This window comes from Squalius cephalus (genome assembly GCF_949319135.1).
Source record: "Squalius cephalus genome assembly, chromosome: 12".
Classification (NCBI taxonomy): domain Eukaryota; kingdom Metazoa; phylum Chordata; class Actinopteri; order Cypriniformes; family Leuciscidae; genus Squalius; species Squalius cephalus.
In genome coordinates this window covers 28994160-29013934 of record NC_137133.1, presented here as the reverse complement: position 1 = coordinate 29013934, position 19775 = coordinate 28994160, and the positions used below count along the sequence as shown (strand labels likewise).

At 34.5% G+C, this 19775-nt stretch overlaps 2 protein-coding genes across 2 annotated transcripts; one reads left to right on the top strand and one right to left on the bottom strand.

The window, feature by feature from the left end:
* Window positions 1-116: 116 nt before the first annotated feature.
* batf3 (basic leucine zipper transcription factor, ATF-like 3) lies at window positions 117-1931 on the top strand. Its single transcript, XM_079889045.1, has 3 exons — window positions 117-338; window positions 581-685; window positions 881-1931. Exons 1-3 carry the CDS (start codon window positions 264-266, stop codon window positions 1064-1066), a joined length of 366 nt encoding a protein of 121 aa, XP_079745171.1. The 5' UTR covers window positions 117-263; the 3' UTR covers window positions 1067-1931.
* A 5197-nt stretch (window positions 1932-7128) lies between these two features.
* On the bottom strand, window positions 7129-10930 carry atf3 (activating transcription factor 3). Its single transcript, XM_079887771.1, has 4 exons — window positions 10817-10930; window positions 9205-9455; window positions 8871-8978; window positions 7129-8619 (listed from the first exon to the last, which is right to left on the bottom strand). The coding sequence occupies exons 2-4, from the start codon at window positions 9445-9447 to the stop codon at window positions 8362-8364; spliced, it is 609 nt and encodes a 202-aa protein (XP_079743897.1). The 5' UTR covers window positions 9448-9455; window positions 10817-10930; the 3' UTR covers window positions 7129-8361.
* Between the last annotated feature and the right edge of the window lie 8845 nt (window positions 10931-19775).

The window sequence follows — 19775 nt, the reverse complement described above, 5'->3', positions numbered from 1 at the left end:
CGGTCATTTCGGGAATGACCCAAAAGCGAAAACCGCCAGAAGTTAGGCTACTGTGGCGTCCTAGAGAGCACCACGTGACTTCAAAGAACATCCGCCGACGGCATTTGCAAGAAATCACTAATGTCACTGTAGCACGTTGACTGACAGTTTAAAAATGTCTACCTTTGCGCTAATTAACACGGCCTCCTAATTCGCTGCTTTAATTTTCTATCCAGTTTAGTGGGCGTAAGTCTTCATTGTGCTCGTGCTCTCCTGCACCTGTCATGTCACTTTTCAATGCGACAAGTAACTTTACTCGAAATGATGCTCCAGCTTTACGGTTGTTTCGAAAGAGTGAGGTATGTTACTTTTTATGCTTGTTTCTTTTCTTTAAATTATTACAAACGCATAAACAATGTTATAAATGAGTAAAAATGTAGTCTACATACTTTACAAACTACTTTCTAACATCTTTCTCATCGATGGATCAGTGCCACCCAAAATGATTTTATGGTTTACTAATACATTAATCCTGCACAGTAATGTAAAATGTACAAGAAACGACTCAGCATAACTTCTACAACATCTGATTATGATTCAGAGCTCTGATGATGATGAGAAAAGGTTGAAAAGAAGAGAAAAGAACCGAGTTGCTGCACAGAGAAGCCGCAAAAAACAAACCCAGAGAGCTGACGAGTTACACGAGGTTTGCAACCTGCTTATTATATATAGCCTACTTTATAGAATGTAAAATATGTTGATTTCAGCACTGATAAACTGCAGGTTTAGCTTTTTTTTTTTTTTTTTTTTTGCCTCATACAGACATATGTTGACAATTGTGGGTGAAAATACACCATGTGATTGATGTGGTTTTTGACATACTGAACTTTTGTGTAACCAGGAGTACGAGTGTCTGGAACAGGAGAACAGCATGCTGAGGAAGGAAGTCCAGCTTTTGATTGAGGAACAGCAATGCTTAACAGATGCCCTCAAAGCCCATGAGCCTTTATGCCCTGTCTTGAACTGTGGTATGACCTCCACGACACGGTCCGCAGGCACAGTGCCACCCGAGTTTATGTCTAGATAAAGACATTCACATCTGATGCTCATGATGTCTGAATTTCCATTTAAGGATAAATGAAGTATCCTAAATGCAAGTGATTCATGCAGACTTGCGGCATGAAGTTTTTATGCTTTTTATTTTAAAGTATTAACCCGTGAGTTCAGTATGCTGTGTTTTCCGTTAACATGCAGTTGAAAGATTAATTCACGCTCAAACATTCTCGTTTGCATTTTGACAGGTTCAGAATACAGATTCTCTGTAGTCGTATGTTACTTTTCCCATGGGGTTATGCCTCACGTGAATAAATCCACCATATTTACTGTGATAGAGTCCATAACCACTAACTAAACCATCTGTTTTACCACAGTTAGTGGGCTGTGAATGAAGGACATGCGAGAAGGGACTTCTGCTTTAAGAGAGCGTATCCGACCAAAATACCTAAGGTTGGTTTCAAAACTCTGTTAGCAGTTTTGTTATGGCTGCACTATTAAAAATAACCACAACAGCTTAATTCAAATGTCAATGTTACTATTCTGTCTTGCAGAAATAGTTGCAAGATTATTATTTATCTGCCTTACTTAGGGTGGCCGATGACACAATTTTCTTCTAGAAACAAACTTTGTTGTATTTTCATGTTATCAATGTGAAGCTGCTTTGGTACAATCTGTGTTGTAAAAAGCGCTATATAAATAAAGGTGACTTGACTTGCATGTTCATGGTTTGCTGTGGGTGTGTATCGTAAGTGTTAGGAGAATTATTTTATTTTAATAAAAAGGAATCACTCTGTTTTTAAACTCTATGACGCAGATTCAGGTTGAAATCCAGTATTACTTAAATTGTAATAGTGATACAATTTCTATTAAAATGAGGTCACTGAACCAGAAAAGGACCAAATGTGTGTTTTTTTTTTTTGTCTCTCTCATTTGTGTTGAAACCATATCTGGGGGTGGTTGCGGTAAAGATGGTGGTCAGATTTTTTTCTTGTATGTATCACTTCCTCAAACTCCCATGGGCTTACCTTCCTAACCAGTGCAGGGTACACACTTCTATATTTCTCTTCCAGTTTTCTCTTCTCTTCTGAAAAGTCCTAGCGTTCCTCATGGATCTGTTGACTTTCGTTTTAAAACGTTAAAGCTGAAAAGCATTGTTTGAGAATGTAAAAAACATTCGAGTATAATTTGTTCATGACTATGCTAGTGCATATGGAATTGTTTAGAATGGCTTTAGTGTAAAGGATTTCTTCAGAAAAAGTATTGCATTATTTTTGATTTGGGAATTGTTTAGCGCACAAGTTTAAAATGCAGATTTTTTTTTTCACAGCAATTATAATGACGCATAGCCTCATTATACTGTTTGCAACGATATAAAAAGGTATTATTTTATACGTGATGCATCACAAATGGGTCATCTGGTATGTAAAGTACAGTAAACCATATGAATGCAAATGGCAATGAAACTAACACCTCTATTAACTTTCTGGTCACAAAGGTTTGTATTCCTTGATTTGAATGTATTACCTCTTCCCAAAATATCAGAGAGTTTCAGTAACAATAGACACAGAGCAAGTTCCGTATAAAAATGTCTTCTTTGGATGAAATAAAAAAAATACATTCATACACTCTCAGAAAAAAAGGTACAAAAGCTGTCACTGTGGCGGTAACTTTTCAAAAGGTACACCTTTGTACCTAAAGAGTGCATTTAAGTCCCTCAAAGGTACATATTGGTATCAAACGTGTACATATTAGTACCTAAATGGTACATATTAGAACCCTTTTGAAGGTTACTGTCCCAGTGACAGCTTTTGTACCTTTTTTTCTGAGTGTACATACCTTTCACATACATACATACATGTCTACTGTCACACTCATACATTCTCATTTCACATGCATACATTTCTACTGTCACACACATACTGTACCTATTACATACATACATTTCTAATGTCACACTCATACATTCTCCTTTCACATACATTTCTACTCTCACATTCTACTCTCACATTCACATTCATTCTCCTTTCGCACATACATTTCTACTCTCGCACACATACATTCTCCTTTCACATATGTTTTACAGAAGCGTGATTTATTCGACTTATTTATTGAGAATTTGGTTCAGAGAATGGGATTTAGCGTTTTAGCAATTAAAAAAAAAACGATGTTAATTTGGAAGTTTGAATATAGGGGAGGGAGGGATTTACAGTTTTTCTCAGTCGCTTTGGTGCATTTCTCAAATCATCCTTAATATTTGCAAAGAAGTATGTGCATTCTCAAAACAATTCGTACAAAACAGCACCACACATTGGATTACCTGCAAAAGCCTGTAACATACTCAAACTCTTTAGTTCATCTCTCTGGATAGGATTCACAGTTACACTTTTAATAGTGGTCTGACAAAAAATAACATTACAATATTATTGTGATATAGAAAAGAAAAAGAAAGAGGGGCACAAAGGCGAAAATGCAACATTAGAAAGGCAAACACAGGAAAGACTCCTTAAGCAGAACTTTGCTTTTGCATGCAGCACTGTATGCTTGCCAACTGAAGGTTCATGAGATGAGATGAACTTTGAGCTATTTCAGAGAACTGATTTCTCATTGGTTGATCTAGTGAAAGTCAAGATTCACCTGCACAATTCATCAATTCATGGCACATTTACAAAAAGTCTAATAGAAATGTGTAGAAAATATGCTTGACAGTTTATGACAACTAGATCAACCATTTTGCATTTAATGGCTTATACGATGAACTAATGACTAGATGTTTTGAGGGGTAAGACTATTGCACAGAGAACTGTTTAATACATTTTGAGCAACATGGCATTAGCACTGATCTGAGAAATGCACCAAAGCGACTGAGAAAAGCTGTAACGTAGGCTAATTATATTTAAAAAGCTAGAAAACCCAGTATATTTTTAGATAGATAGATAGATAGATAGATAGATAGATAGATAGATAGATAGATAGATAGATAGATAGATAGATAGATAGATAGATAGATAGATAGATAGATAGATAGATAGATAGATAGATAGATAGATAGATAGATAGATGGATGGATAGATGGGTCTTTTGTGGCCTATTACAATTCCTTGATTGCCATGCCCTCTAGTGGACACATTGTCAATGAACGTATCGAAATGTTATTTTATCTAAATATTTTATATAATCAATTTCTTTAATCTCTGAAAAATAGATATAGTTTGTATATAATCAGTTTAATCAATATTTGCAACAAATGTATGTCTTCTAGGCTAGGCTACATCGTAAAAGTTCAGGCTGCGTCTCTTCTTGTCACAACACGAAAATAGAAGGAAGTAGAAAAGATTATCAGAAACTGTTTATCATTTCCTTTAAAGTGGACATGTTTTCAAATCTGAAAAGAGGCGAATGCAAATTCCCATTTTGAAATGGGAAATTAGGGGTGTGTCTTCGTTCTGTTATGGTAACTCTTCCTTCCTTATCTGTAAGTTCCTGGTATGGACTGTTGGTCGTTGCCCTTGGGACTCGCATCTAAAAAACTCTTGGAAACCTAACAGGAACTTAAAGAAGAATGTGGACATTGAAGTTCCCACTGAACCCACGCTTCCTTGAGCTCCCTCATAATAAAAAGAAGGGCATTTCCATGTTACTGGGCAGGAAGTTGTCTAGACACTTCGCTGAATGCATCCATTAATCTACGAAAAGAAACTACAGGGTAGTGAAGGGTACTTTTTGTTTTTACCCTGAAGGAGTAAAAAGCAGTCCTGCCATCTTACAGGGTAAAAACCTGTCAGTCTGGAATGCATTACATCAAAACTTTCAAATCATTACAATCACATTCAAAGGTTATAACACTGGAGTTTGAAATAGCATTACAACACCCTTTTTGACATCTGAAGATTCCATTGCAACAGTTTTAAATGGTTGCATCAGAATGTGAAGTTTCCGCTGATTGCATTTGCCAAGGGCTGTAACCATGTTTGTTCACATTCTGATAGGGCAAAGTGCACTTGCATTACTGTGAAAGTCAGGTCAAGGAGTTAGAATCGGGGTCACTTCCGGCTCACAGTAAGATGTCAAAGGAATGCAATGTATTTTGTAGGCCTATCTAAATAGAAAATTCATTTCACATTCAAAATATTTATGTCCCACGTTATGCATTCTGTGAGGTGATCATTTAGTTCCAAAGGTGTATTCATACCTGGTTGAATTATTTTAATTACAAACAGTGATTCATTTTAGTTCACTGATTGGGAAACAAATGTGAACAAGGAGTGTTTGTTTCCTGGTGATGGTAATACAGCGTTTCTTTATGGGCGCTTTATGTTTTCTGAAAAGAGGTGGAAGTTATCCGGGAGTAATTTCTGAGAGTTTATCATCACATGTCTGACATCAATCTGCATCAGCGATGATGAAGCAATGAGTAGCAACTCGGACTTGATTGCCCCATAAATATGTTTTTCTACTTTAAGGGATGAGCACAAACATAAGAATGACTCGAGTTCAAACTGAACTGGAGCATAGCAAATAAAAAGGCCAAAAGGGATGTTTTTTTATTGTGGATCACGGAAAGGGTGGCGTGCAAAGCAACGATGGCACGAAGGTTTTTAATTTAGGTTTTCAACAGATTATCTATGCCTTATAAGATTTTATATTTAACTCACCTTTGACTCTGGCAGAGAACATCAACCTTGGGAGTTGGATCCTTGTTTTTATTTAGTGCCATATTCACATTAAAGGCTATTTTTGTTTTGTCAGTAGACAAAAAAGCCTCTTATAATATAATTTTTTATATATATATATATATATATATATATATATATATGGTAGAATTTCTACAACATTGCCTGGTTGCATCTTGTATTTGTTATTGATAATCAATGACAGTTATGCAGTCTTTGTTAATGAGTATTTTTATCCCTATTAAAACCAGTCATGCTAAGTTACTCCCTCTCAAAGAGAAATGTTTAAAAGGTACTTTTAGTTCCTGTACAACCACGTTTCTTTTTTCTTCTAGAAATTATTTTTGAAAACGAGGCAATTATTTCAAATTCTGAATAATTCCTGCATTTTTCCCCAGAAAGGGAGTTACCAAAAACTCCAGGTATGTTCCAGGGAATTTCAGAAGACTTTTTCTAGAAGCCTTCCAATCCCATCCTCATCTTTAATCAATTACAAATCATAATACGTGTTTGCCTTGTATGAAACCACTCACTTCAACAGAAATAATTAAAGAATTCAAATTAAAATCAGCAGAAAATGCTGAATCATTGCTCTCGGGCTGCATGAACTTGATCACCTCAAGGGTTTACAGTCAGCACGTTTCTCAGGTTATACATGTGCGGACTTGCCCTATAGCAAATATCTCAACACAACTGCTTTTTGAACACCTCAAGAATATTTTAAGTAACAAGGTGTTGCCTCTTCTGATGCAATCAGGTTGATTTAATCCTATTTAAGCACATTTGACCTCAATAAAACCAGCAAAGCATGACTCAAATGCAAGTGGTATCTTTTTTTTTATTAATGAAGTATCAAAAACAAACAACAGACAGTCAAAATGAAGCCATAATTTATATAAATATGCAATTGAACGTTACAGCCCATTATCTCCTCAATCATGACTTCTGACAGCAAGTGCACTTGAACTCTTTGACATGGACAGAAATGACGTGATGGATAAAACCTGGTATAACCACAAATAGAAAGCATAGCTTTGTTTTCATTGCACATTTAATGTCAGTAGTACCACATTTTGTGGCATGCCTATTTGAACAACCTAAAATAAAAGGAAAAAGCTACCTGACGCCTGCGTCACTTAACCTTCCAGTACATACATTTAGACTATAGTCAAAAACAAGAGGCAGAAGTTTGTGAAAAGATTAGGGAGTTTCCTCCATTTGGTAGAAATGGAGTGATTTTTTAAAAATTTCTAACACCTTTCTGTAATATTAGGCAATGCAGTCACAGGGCCTGATCAGATGTCTTGTGGTATGTGTTTCTTCACTAACAACATGGCGTGACATTAAAAGTGCTTGACACATGATCCAGGAACATAGCCAGACAATTATTAAGAGCTTTACGTTGAATATTTCAAGGTTTGCATTGAATATTTTAAGCTTTTTTTTTTTCTTTTCATTTAGGATAAGCTCAGCTAACAATAATATTCTGAGAACGTTTTGCTAACATTCCCATTAAGTTATGAAAACGTCATTTCTGAATGTTCTCTGAAACGTGGTTATGCAAACGTTCCATTTGAAACATTTTTGCAAACATTATGAGAATGTCACTTTTGAATGTTCTCTGATTGTTCTGAAACAAGTAGCTAGTAACATGTTAATAACAGAAAAAGATGTTGCATGAACAATGTATTAATAACGTTTTGAAAAACCAGATAACTTTGAAGGAACATTCTATTAATGTTACTGGAAGAACATTTGCTCATAACTTTAAGAGAACCTTGTCAGAACGTTCCCTGTTAGCTGGGAGTGTAGAGGTTTGTGCATCTAGACAATAACAACACACAGCTACAGTATACATCAGAAAATAAGTATGTCCTTGCTAAAAGCACAAAAAACACTTTCTTTTTTCTTTTTCTTTTTTACAGTGGGCTGATAAATGCAGACCCTACTGCTCACAGCATTGTAACATCAACAGTCAGATGGTTGAGGTGATAGACAGGCTTTCAGTGGCGAAGGGTAGAGACTTCCTTGTAAGCGGTGTCTCAAAGTCCACTCATCGTCGACTTCCCTGTTATTTAATCTGTTTTAGCATGAGTTTCCTGTAATATTTAGAGCCCAAGTCCTGAGAGATTAGTAGCAGCTTGAAATACTTCACATGGCATGTTATGTGGACACTTAACAAGACAGAGGCCACAGATACATGTAACTAAACTAAACAACTTCATTCCTCACCCTGTATGTCTGCCAAAAAAAAAAAGAAAAAGATACACACAAATCACTAGGTTTCCCCCCGCTCACTAGAATAGTACTTGCTGTCAAACACACCGCCAGGGTTTCATTTAACCAACAAGCCGATAAATAAAGAGAATCATGTTGTTCTAGCATCAACATGACATCAAGCTTTGGTGCATACAAAAAAAGCATATCATGTTAAACATACATTTACGAACACGTTTAAATAAGAGAAAAACGCATCAGACGTCCCTCAACACTTTAGTGCTTTAACAGTCTCCTTCTTTCAGTGTACATCAGACCGACCTTGAGCGGCATCATGGCGGGCACCCGTGTTTTAGTCCTTTATAACGTGGGTGAACCTTCCAGTGTTCCTTGGCGAGGGCTGCGGAGCCATTAGCTTCTTGCCTGTACAGTTTGTGATTCAGAGATGCCCACAGCTAGTTGGTATCGCGGTGTGTGTTGGTCCATTTATGGTTAGATTCAGACCCTGCAGGGTGGTCTCTTTGATTTGCTGGATGAAGAGCTTCCTTTCATCTTCAGGGGTCTGGCCGTTCTGAGCGCGGACGATACAGGTGGGCCTGTGCAGGTTGAGCATGTAAACTAGCTGCTGCTTTTGGTTCTTCAGCTCCTCAATCTGGGCTTTCAACTCGGCATTGATGGACTCCAGCTTCTCGGACTCCTGAATCAAAAAAAACAAAAGCCATTCATTAAATATGAATGAGTGTAAAATGTTTGTAATATTTTAGAAATATATATATATATATATATATATATATATATATATATATTAAATTATGTATACTTTAAATACACACACACACACACACACACACACATATACATATATATATATAAAATAATTATATCAATTATATTATATCATTATATATATATACACACAATATATAAAGAGAAAATAACAAAGACTACCTTTTGTAAATGATCAGTTTTCTCCTTTTTCTTGTTTCGGCATTTTGCTGCTGCAACTTTGTTTCTTTCCCTCCTTCTTTTTCTTCGTTCAGTCTCCTCTGGAGTGGCCTAGAATTAAAATATTCATCACATACATTAAACATATGCCCACATTGTGTAATGAATATGGATTTTACGAAAAGATCTAATGATTCTGAATTAGGTCCACAAGTGGATGAAGAATGAATTGTGCAAGCATGGCTTTTCTACGTGTGTGTTACTCAATATAACTAATGTGAAATAGAAGAAATTACATTCGTTTTAAATGTTATAACTGTAAATGAGTCATTCTTACCACTCGCTTCATTACAGGTTGCTCAGTGGGTCGTTCGCTGTTCATACACGCTCGATCAGTGGTCGCGGTGCTCATGCCGTTGGACATGCGTTTGTTCTGGATGGCGTAGCGCAGCTCCTCTTTCACTAATGGAGTGAAGTTGGTGAAGTCGTCCAGTGTGAGAGAGCCTGGCGGGGAGAGGCAGGGAACCAAAGCCGATGCACTGATCTCCAAGGAACCCAAGCCAGGATGCTGAAGCATCATTCCGAAATCTATGACATATGAAGCAAGATTTAAGTCATGGTCTTAATAAGGAAAGATAATATCAAAGTTTTTGTAGTCAGTAACAAACTATCAAACTTCTCTATAAAATATTAGACTGCCAACTTAACTGTAAAAAAGTTAGTTGGTAAAATAGTTAGAATGTAAAAATGCTACTGTAAAAACCTACTGAATGATTAACTGTAAAAAATAATAATAATTAAATCAATACATGTAATTGCACTGTAAAAATGTATTCTAGAAATAAAAAGTATGAATTTATATAATTGTATTAAATATATGTATTATTTCAATATATTATTTACAATTGAAAAATATATTTCACAAGTCCATAAATATACTCTTAAAGTAAAATACTGTTATGATTTAGTGAGAAAGGGGTATTCCCAGACTCTCACATTTAGTTCATTTACATTTAGGTGCTTTTTGTTTGTAAATCTATGCTCTGTCTTATTATTATTATATCATAAGGCCACAGTTGCTACAGAGGCAAATTTTCATCAAAGTAAAGTTCATTAAAGCCTTATATTGTACCACATATTCTCTTATTCTCAATAGCCTATATTTACAATGGCAAACAGATTTGAATAGCTCAAACAAGTTAGTAATTTAATAGTAGTAATGCTTATAACATCACATTATTTTTTAAAGGGTTTCTTTTAGGTTGCCCTAAAAACCACAACCACAGTTGTCAATATTTTACCGTATTTTTTTTTTTTTTACAGTCACAGTGACGTAGTGCATTTAGCTTATTCAATATAGCCTATCACACTTTCTTTATGTTATCGTTTTTTTCAAAAGTTATGCGACTACATTCAATTACCATACTCAAATGTTTTGTAAAATATATGCTCTAATTATATGCATAGCAGGTCTACAATCATAATCAGTAGCCTATAATCCTGTAAAATCATCTTTAACTGTTTAATAAACTCTAATCCGGTGACACCGTAGCCTAAAAGTTGATCGCTAATATAAACTGTTATTGATGTAAATATTTTTTTTTCAAAGATTCGCCAACAGAATATCATAATCAGTTATTATTCAAATATTACAACACGAGTTACTGCAGCGCAGTTCCGCACGTTTTGCAACTACTCTTGAGAACAAGATAACTTAGATTATAAAATTAAAAAATTTGAATTAAATATAAATACATATAGTAAAATATAAGATAACGTTTTGAATAGCTATTATAAACAATCGCTAGATCCAAAAACACAATTATATTGAATTCAGTCACCGGTTTAGTTGATTTATTACAACATAGCCTCGACATTTTCCACAGTGTGTTATAGAGCAGGTACAACAAAAACCCATAAATAACAAGTGAAACAATGTTGTCACTCACCTTGTTTTGGCTGAATAAAACGCGCGTGTTGTGATGCTCTCCACCGGCTCGAGTGTTCTCGCTCTCAGCTGGTAAAGTTACTGTTGTCGCCCGGTTCGTTGCATCACCCCTTTTAATAGCTGGAGGACGTGAACTACTACAAGAGGCGGAGCGAGTGACGTCACCCTATTTATAGTATCAGGAAAGCTGTCTTTGCGATGATGCAATCAGGCAACCCTTCTGCGCGCACCATAACTGGGCATGCTCAGCCCCCCGCCCTGTCTGTACAATGGAGTAATCGAAATCGTAGCAGGATGACATGTTAACCTAATGAGCAAATAAAGACATACCCGTATAATGACATGGGATCTCTGGTATGCTCTAATGTCATGTACTGAATAGTTTTGAAAAAAAAAAGACTTGGGAGAGGGGAGATTGACTGGCTAGTTGGTCAGAATGAGACCAGAAAAGCCTTCTCACTCTGTTAAACACACTCTTTTTTTGTCTGTAAATGGAGAAATTGTAATGAAGATGGAGAGTTGATCCCAAGGTCAGTGTATCGCTGTGTTTTATAATGAACATTTTGTTATCAAATATTATCATTTGGGTTTGCATGTGTACGGCAGTAAGGTTTTCACCATTTAACATGCTCCTGTTCAACCATTTCACTTGTCCTAGTGATTTCTGTGATTTATACTTAATTTTTATGGGTTATTAGAGGTTGATTCATGATGTTTTTCTTCATTAAATTTGTAGATTGAAAAGGTAATTATCAGTGAAACTTTGGCAGCACTTCGAATTTACAAACGTTTCAATTTAAGTGAGTTGACATTTTACAGTGTGTCCGACTTTTAAAATATAATCAAGGTTGTAAATAAACCTGGCTTTATTATGTTTTAATTTGATTGTTGTGAACCTCTTTTAATGTCCTGTTTTATCTGTGGGTTAATCAATGTTAAAGGGAAGTTCACCCAAACCTGTATGAATTTCTGTCTTCTGCTGAACACAAAAGAACATATGGGTAACTAACACTTGATGGATCCCATTGACTTCTATAGTATGGGGGGAAAACACTGTGGAAGTCAATGGGGCCCATCAACTGTTTAGTTACCGACATTCTTCAAAATATCTTCCTTTGTAGAAATTAAGAAATTCATACAGGTTTGAAACAACTTGAGGGTGAGTAAATGATGACAGAATTTTCATTTTTGAGTGAACTATCCCTTTAAGCTAGTGGAAATGTTGTTTATGTTCAATTAAAGCTGCATTTTATTTAATTGTTAATACAGATGTAGTTGTTTTAGAACAGATATGCATATTATTTTTGTAATAGTAAAAAAAAAAAAAACATCTACAAAACGTATGACTGAAATAATCATATGAAGACAAAAAGTGCTGAAATAAACATTAGAGCTCATAGCATTTGTCTGTTTATTTTGAGTTGTGGATGGATATTTAACGGAATAATTTTGGAGTGATTTTAGGGAGTGGGCAGTCTGTCTGCATTCCTCTCCTGGACGTGAACTGCAGCTTTCTTGCTCTGGTTGGGTCATTACCCACCCCAGTACACGCTCTGTGTTCTAGAAATTTCCAGTGATTTTTTCTGATGCAATCACTACTAAAACACTCCCTTATTAATACAATTGTGCTTGAACACAAAATAATGTTACCATGGAGCTGTGTCTAAACCTGACACAAAGTCAAAACATGGCAATATTTACTTTTCCCGAGATAAATGATGGCTGTCTGGCTCAAAAACTATGTTCTCCGAATTAATGAATCTGGGTAATGAAGGAGTTCCATTTGACTCATATTAAGTGCATTTGCTGTTGATGTTGTTTTGACATCCATCGATAAAGATATTTGTTGATTTATGTTTTTGAAGTATTCTATTCAGCATTTGATGTGGTTTATTTTTCCATATTTGCATCTTGCAAAGGCTCAAAAACATACTTTAAAAATGAAGTACTATAAAATGAATTAGTTGTTTATCCACTGATGGCCTCAAAAAGTACATGGACAGATAAGCAGTATTTATAAATCTTTTAAAATCCAAACCAAATAGGATTATTATACGTTACAATTTTTTCAAGCTAGTTGTTTTTTTTTAGAAAAAGAAGTTTGTTGGGTTTAAAAACAATAAATGTACTGTTAAATAGGATAAACAGCATTGGAACGCTTTCTTTTCAAAACAACATGTCCATATAATGTAATCTGCGGTTATTAACAGCTGTGTGAACTTGAGGGGAACTGACTTTATACATTCACTATCACCTTGACGCCAGTTGGTTAGAAAAGGGAAGTTAGTTCTGAGAAAATGTCTCGTATTGTTTGCAGATGCAGTATGATTTGATTTTATGTTGCTCAATGCAATGAAATTCATACATTATTAAACGTGGCTTATGTGTCCAAATGTTTCTAAATAATTGCTGATGTATGTTTGATATATGTATTACAGACATAATATCCTATGAAATGTATTCATTTGATGTGTGTATTCAGTTTTTAAACTGATTTAAATTTTTAAGTACAATCAACTCAATGTTTTCAATTTCAACTTAAATTACATTAAACTGACTTAAATAGTTGAATCTTGTATAACTTATAAAAAAGTTGAAAATTGCTTAACTTACTTTGATGAGTTAAAACAATGTAAAAACTTATGTTGTCATAGCTTATTAATCAAATGCTTTTTTAGAGTGTAAGTGTAAACCAAAATCACAATAACAACAGGTGCTGCTGAAACTAAAATGGTGCTTGTGATCAAATGCGTCCATAATTAAATAGTCACTCCACAATATACAAATTATTGAGATAGATGTGTGGACATGTGTGGACTTTTCCGAATGATCTATATCTAAAACCTTACACAGAGCTTAATATAGAAGTATTCACCATCTTATCATCTCTTTATCATATCTGGCAGGGCAGAGTCGCGTCATAGAGTTCTGCTTACGCTCCATCGTATAAAGTCAAACAGGTGTTTAAAGGCCTGTGGCCATTTTGTGTCTGCGACATGGATACAGCTGTTATGATGTCAATACTGACCTGTTAGCTATTAATACACTGTGAAGTTTCAGGAGAAGGGATTTCACTCTTCCATCTGTTGTAACTTGTTGATCTCCAAAAATGTGAAAAGTTTGAGTAAAAGAAAAGGCACTTGTACAAACTGTGTTTAAGATAAAGGTCCATGAACAATGGATGTGAAGAGCAATTTACAGTCATCTGTCTTTCAGTTTTGTTTTTATGACGCATCCACTCAAACAATCTTATACGTTTATTGCAGGTCTTAGTCTAATCAGTTTTTTGATAAGAATTCTTATCAAAATTCTGTTAACAGTCCCATTTTTAAAGGAAGTAATTTGTATGTTTGCACTTATTTAATCATTTAAAAGAGTATAAACCATCATTAAACCACATTAGAATAACTTTATGAACATTTTACATGTGGGTTATAAATATGATTATAATAATGTTTCATATATCTTTCATTTAATAATGATTAAATATGATTATAATAATGTTTTACCAATTATGGTAAAAACAAAAGTGATAGATAAACACTTTGTGTGAAGTGAAATGAAAGATATGCAACATTATTAATAATGATGATTATATTGATGATGATTATAATGCTGATTGTGAAGATCTAAATATATTTAGATCTTCACAATCAGCATTATAATCATCATCATTATAATCACCATTTAAATATATAATATGTCCTAATTATATCTAGTCTCTCTGTGCCATTTATGTACTAATTTCTGCAATACAAAGAATTTTGAATGTAAATATATTTACACACAGCATACATACACACACACACACACATATATATATAGAACACACACACACACACACACACACACACACACACATACTCACACACATATGTATTCTTTCTTCTCCATCCAATTCGGTTCAAATGTAGGCTACTTACACAAGTTTAAAACGTCCCCTGGGGCATGATGAAAAACCAAGGCTTGTGGTTTTAAAGCGATATGACAATATTGCAATATTCAAACATTACAATTACAATATTACAATATTCCTTTCCATTCCAAGTTTTTTCTGATGTAAAGAGCATCATAAAGAAAAAAATCTCCCTCCATACTATGTCTGTTTGGTTACCCATATTCTTCAAAATATATTCTTTTGTGTTCAGCAGACGAAAGAAATTCATACAGTTTTGGAACGAGTAAATAATGACAGATTTAGTTCAGACAAGAATAGGCCTATAGTTTGTTCAAAATGTGACAGTCAGATTATGTTAATATTTCATATACTTTTATTTATTTATTGATTTATTTCTAACACCAGGTGATGTGGCTTTTGTGTCACAGACACAGGTTAAGTGGCGCACAAAGCACTTTCAGAAGAAGCACAGAGTGTTTCTTTAACACTAGCCTACTCGAGTATTCTCGCCAGGGGAGAATACGTCACCCTTCCGGGAAGTTGAGACTACAGTAATCCTGAGACTGTCCGTTCGTTGTTTTCTAGGCTTGGAGGTGAGAAGACAAATCACCCTTTTCCCAAAAACACCACGCGTTAGAAACGAAACCTACATTGCTGGAATAATGAAAGGTCGGGATCGATATTTTGATTTGCACTTTCGGTCTGACACATCGCATTCCAGTCAAACGTTAGTCATCGAGAATGCCTGATGGTTTCTCTCTCTAGATGTTATTAAACTTACAAATCTAATGAACGAGTACAGTATATAGTAGTACTACAATATATAGGCTAGTATACTATGTAGCACACTAGGTACAAGGTAAACACATTTACAAACATCCTAGTTAAGCTACTACAGTAAAACAGTGGTAGCCTGGTATTATTGTCATCAAACCGCATATTATTAAGCCATTAGGTTTTACAATTCCAACAATAACTGTGTTAACTATGCTATTTTGGTGAAAGTAAGTATAGTACAGTATAGTAAAGGTTTAATTTGCCTCGCTCTTTAGATTTATGCATCAACAGACTGCAGTTTCAGAATAATATAATCAAAAATATCCATATTCAAACATATTGAACAGTATCCAAATTGTTTTAGCCTATATATTACATTGAAACAAAAAAGAAATAGTGTTTTTCATATCGCATTTATTTTATTAATAATGTGGCAAGATGTGGTGATGCACATTAAACTCTGGTTTATGCTTTATGAAAAACTATATGTAATGCTATATGAAAACTAAATAAATGCTATATGAAAAACACTTTCTTTTTTGTTTCAATGTAATATATAGGCTAAAACAATTTGGATACTGTTCAATATGTTTAAATATGGATTTTTATATTTTCGATTATATTATTCTGAAACTGTAGTCTGTTGATGTATAAATCTAAAGAGCGAGGCAAATACATTAAGTGATTCTCAACGGGTGTGTCGTGACCCAAAAATTGGTCACAGGTCTGATAATATTTGTCCCCGTGTTTGTTCTGTGTCACACTTTTGCTGTTGTTTATGTGTTGCTTATGTATGGCTATATGCAGTGCATGGTCACTTTAAAAAATGTGTGATTTTTAGACATTAGATATAGATATTGATTATATATATATATATATATATATATATATATATATATATATATATATATATATATATATATACAGGGTGGGCCATTTATATGGATACACCGTAATAACATGGGAATGGTTGGTGTTCCCTGTTTGTGGACTTCTAAATGGCCACCATGGTCACCACCCATCTTGAGGAGTTTGCCCCCTCACATATACTAATGTGCCACAAACAGGACTTTAATATCACCAACCATTCCCATGTTATTACGGTGTATCCATATAAATGGCCCATCCTGTATATATATATATATATATATATATTAGGGCTGTCAAAAGATTAATCGCGATTAATCGCATCCAAAATAAAAGTTTGTTTTTAATAATATGTGTGTGTACTGTGTATAATTAAATTTGTATATATAAATACACACACATGCATGTATATATTTAAGAAAAATGTGTTATTTATATATATAAAAAATATATATTTATATATAATATAAACTATATAAATATATATACAGTATATGTATGCAAATATTTCTTAAATATATATATGCATGTGTGTGTATTTATATATACAAAATAATTATACACAGTACACACATATATTATGTAAACACAAACTTTTATTTTGGATGCGATTAATCGCGATTAATCTTTTGACAGCCCTAATATATATATATATATATATATATATATATATATATATATATATAATCAAAGCTAAATTTTCAGCATAATTACTCCAGTATTCAGTGTCACATGATTCAGAAACCACTCTTATATGCTGATTTAGTGCTCAATTATTAACAATTTTTTTTTTTCATGATTCTTTGATGAATAGAAAGTTTAAAAGAACAGCATTTATAAGAAATATTATTATTTTGTAACATTATACATATCCTTACTGTCAATTGAATCAATTTAATGTGTCCTTTATGAATGAACTTACCCCAAACTTTGAAATGATAGTGCATCACGGTTTCCACAGCACAATTGTTTTTGATAATAATGAGAAATGGTTCTTGAGCACCAAATCATCATATTAGAATGATCTGATAATGGATAACATCGAAAGGTAAATTGTCTTAAATGACTCAGCAGCAATGGGGCCAAAATATTCATAGCATCACTTGCTCAGTATAAATGTTGACACTGCTTTCTCTAAATAATGGTTTATATAGCTTTCCTTTTACATATGTGACATAGACAGCTGTAGGACTCATAGTTATTTATAAAGTCCCAGTTAACTCAGTGCTACCTTCACACTGCTCTACCCCTGCTACACGCACCAGAGTACTGTTTACATGTTTACACCGGCTGCGTCCATAGTGACGGACTCCCGCCCAAAGGACTTTCGTCGCAGACAGGCGAAGTAGGGAAAGCCAGGATTCCCATCCCTGTCACGGGCCGTGACCTCATTTCTAACTCCAGCAGGCCTCCTAGGTTTTGTCATTTCTGTCATACGTGCAAACGGCATGTAGGATGGGAGCAAATACCTAAAGGTCATTCCTCACTAAACCATAAACGCCTTGCGTAATTCAAAAGGAAACCAAACTGAATCACGCTCAGAACGTAGTACTAATAGTAATGAAACAGTAACGTAGTGGTAATGAAACACTTTTAGCGAGGACTTCCTCTTTTCCCGGCCACTCGTTTTCCTTTCTTCGGTTTCTGGATGTCATTTTACACCGAAACTTCTTTTTATGGTAATGTAAACGTGCTCTACTATCCGCTTCCTGCAGATGTGAAAGTAAAACGCTGCTCTACAAATTTCGCAGTTCTGTGACTAAGGAAGTTTCTAGGATTTTTTGCTTTTGTTCTCATTCCACATCCACTCGGCATCCGAGCAATACCTCAGGCAAACCTCATTTTCATCATTCATTTCCCATTCCTCACTTCTTCAATTTGCTGTAAATTCTAAGAAGTGCGTTAATTGGGACTCTTGGCTTCTTACTGGCACATAGCCTCTAATAATTTCTGGTATTTTATTTCAAGCAGGGAATTGAAGCAACACAGGCCTCCTATAAAAAATTAAAAAAAACACACTGCACTTAGTCTTTAAGGACCACGTCATATTTAAGAAGTCATGTGACTGCCTGTAAAGGATCTTCGAGTGATATAAAACTGATACGGTGAGCACAGAGCTGCGAGAGAGGCTTCATCCAATCAGCTTGCTAAGGTGAGATGACATCATCTCACTGCTCTGTGGTGTGACTACAGAGCATTGCTTCATATAGGATTAATAGTTAATGATAATCCCTTGAGATCAGCCAATCAGAGCGGAGGAGAAGGACATGGTCAGGGCATGTCCACAACCATCAATTCAGTGCAGGACTGGAGCCAAATCACTACTTGTGATACCTGTGATATCTACATAATAATAGTCTGTTATAAATATATACAGTGTGTGTGTGTATATATATATGTATATATCTTAAGGTTATACATGCTTATTTTTTACAAGAGCTTCAGCACAGGTGACATGATATCAAGGACAAAGATTTCTAATATGTCTCTAAAAATGTTTCATCTGAAATTTCAAACCATAATAATATTCTATATTGATTATCAATCAGCACATATTGTATTCAAACCTGCTTATGTCATAAACCACAATTTGGTTGAATATTAACTTGCACATGCTCATGTGATGATGAGTTCAGTGTTTTGCAGTCTGACATCAGGATGAGTCAGAGAGTAACAGGACTCTGGAAATGCAGGTAGAGGCAGATGAGTCATAATCTTACAGACCAGCAGCAAAACAAAAACACCCTGTCCCAGCATTTCCTTATTATTATATAAAATAGAAATGCAAACGTGTGTATGATTATGCACATTCACATGTCTTTAACTGTTTAACTGATCAATCTATAAAGCTTTTTTTTTCTATTCAGGTGCAGTGAGGTGACTGAATTAGAGGTACGCTTTCCCTTTATTAAGGGGAGTTTTGCATTTTAAAATATTATGTTTAATATCATGTACACTCACATGGAACTCCAGTCATATGAATAACTTAATAGATGATTTATTTGATATTTTTACATGTTGCAGTCACATGACGAAAAGGGATTGTTGGTGCATTTAAGTTCAGGTGAGTTTATTTGGGGGAAAAACTATTGGGCAATTTCATATTTCTTTCCCCCTTCATTTACTGACAAACATGTGAAGATTTTCTTAACACTACTGCACCACAAGGAAGTGCACAGGATGTGCATTGGATGTGTAAATTATGTTTTATCATGGATTTATGGGAAGTTTGGTTGCAAAAGCCAGGGGGTCAAAATGAGTCATGGGAGTCTGTAGAAATGCATGTTTTAAAAAAAACTGTTTGAAAATTGTAAAAATAAATAAATAAAAAATATTATATATATATAAAATCTTTTATTTATTTATTTTTACAATTTTCAAACAGTTTTTAAAAACATATAACATAGTTATTCAGTAT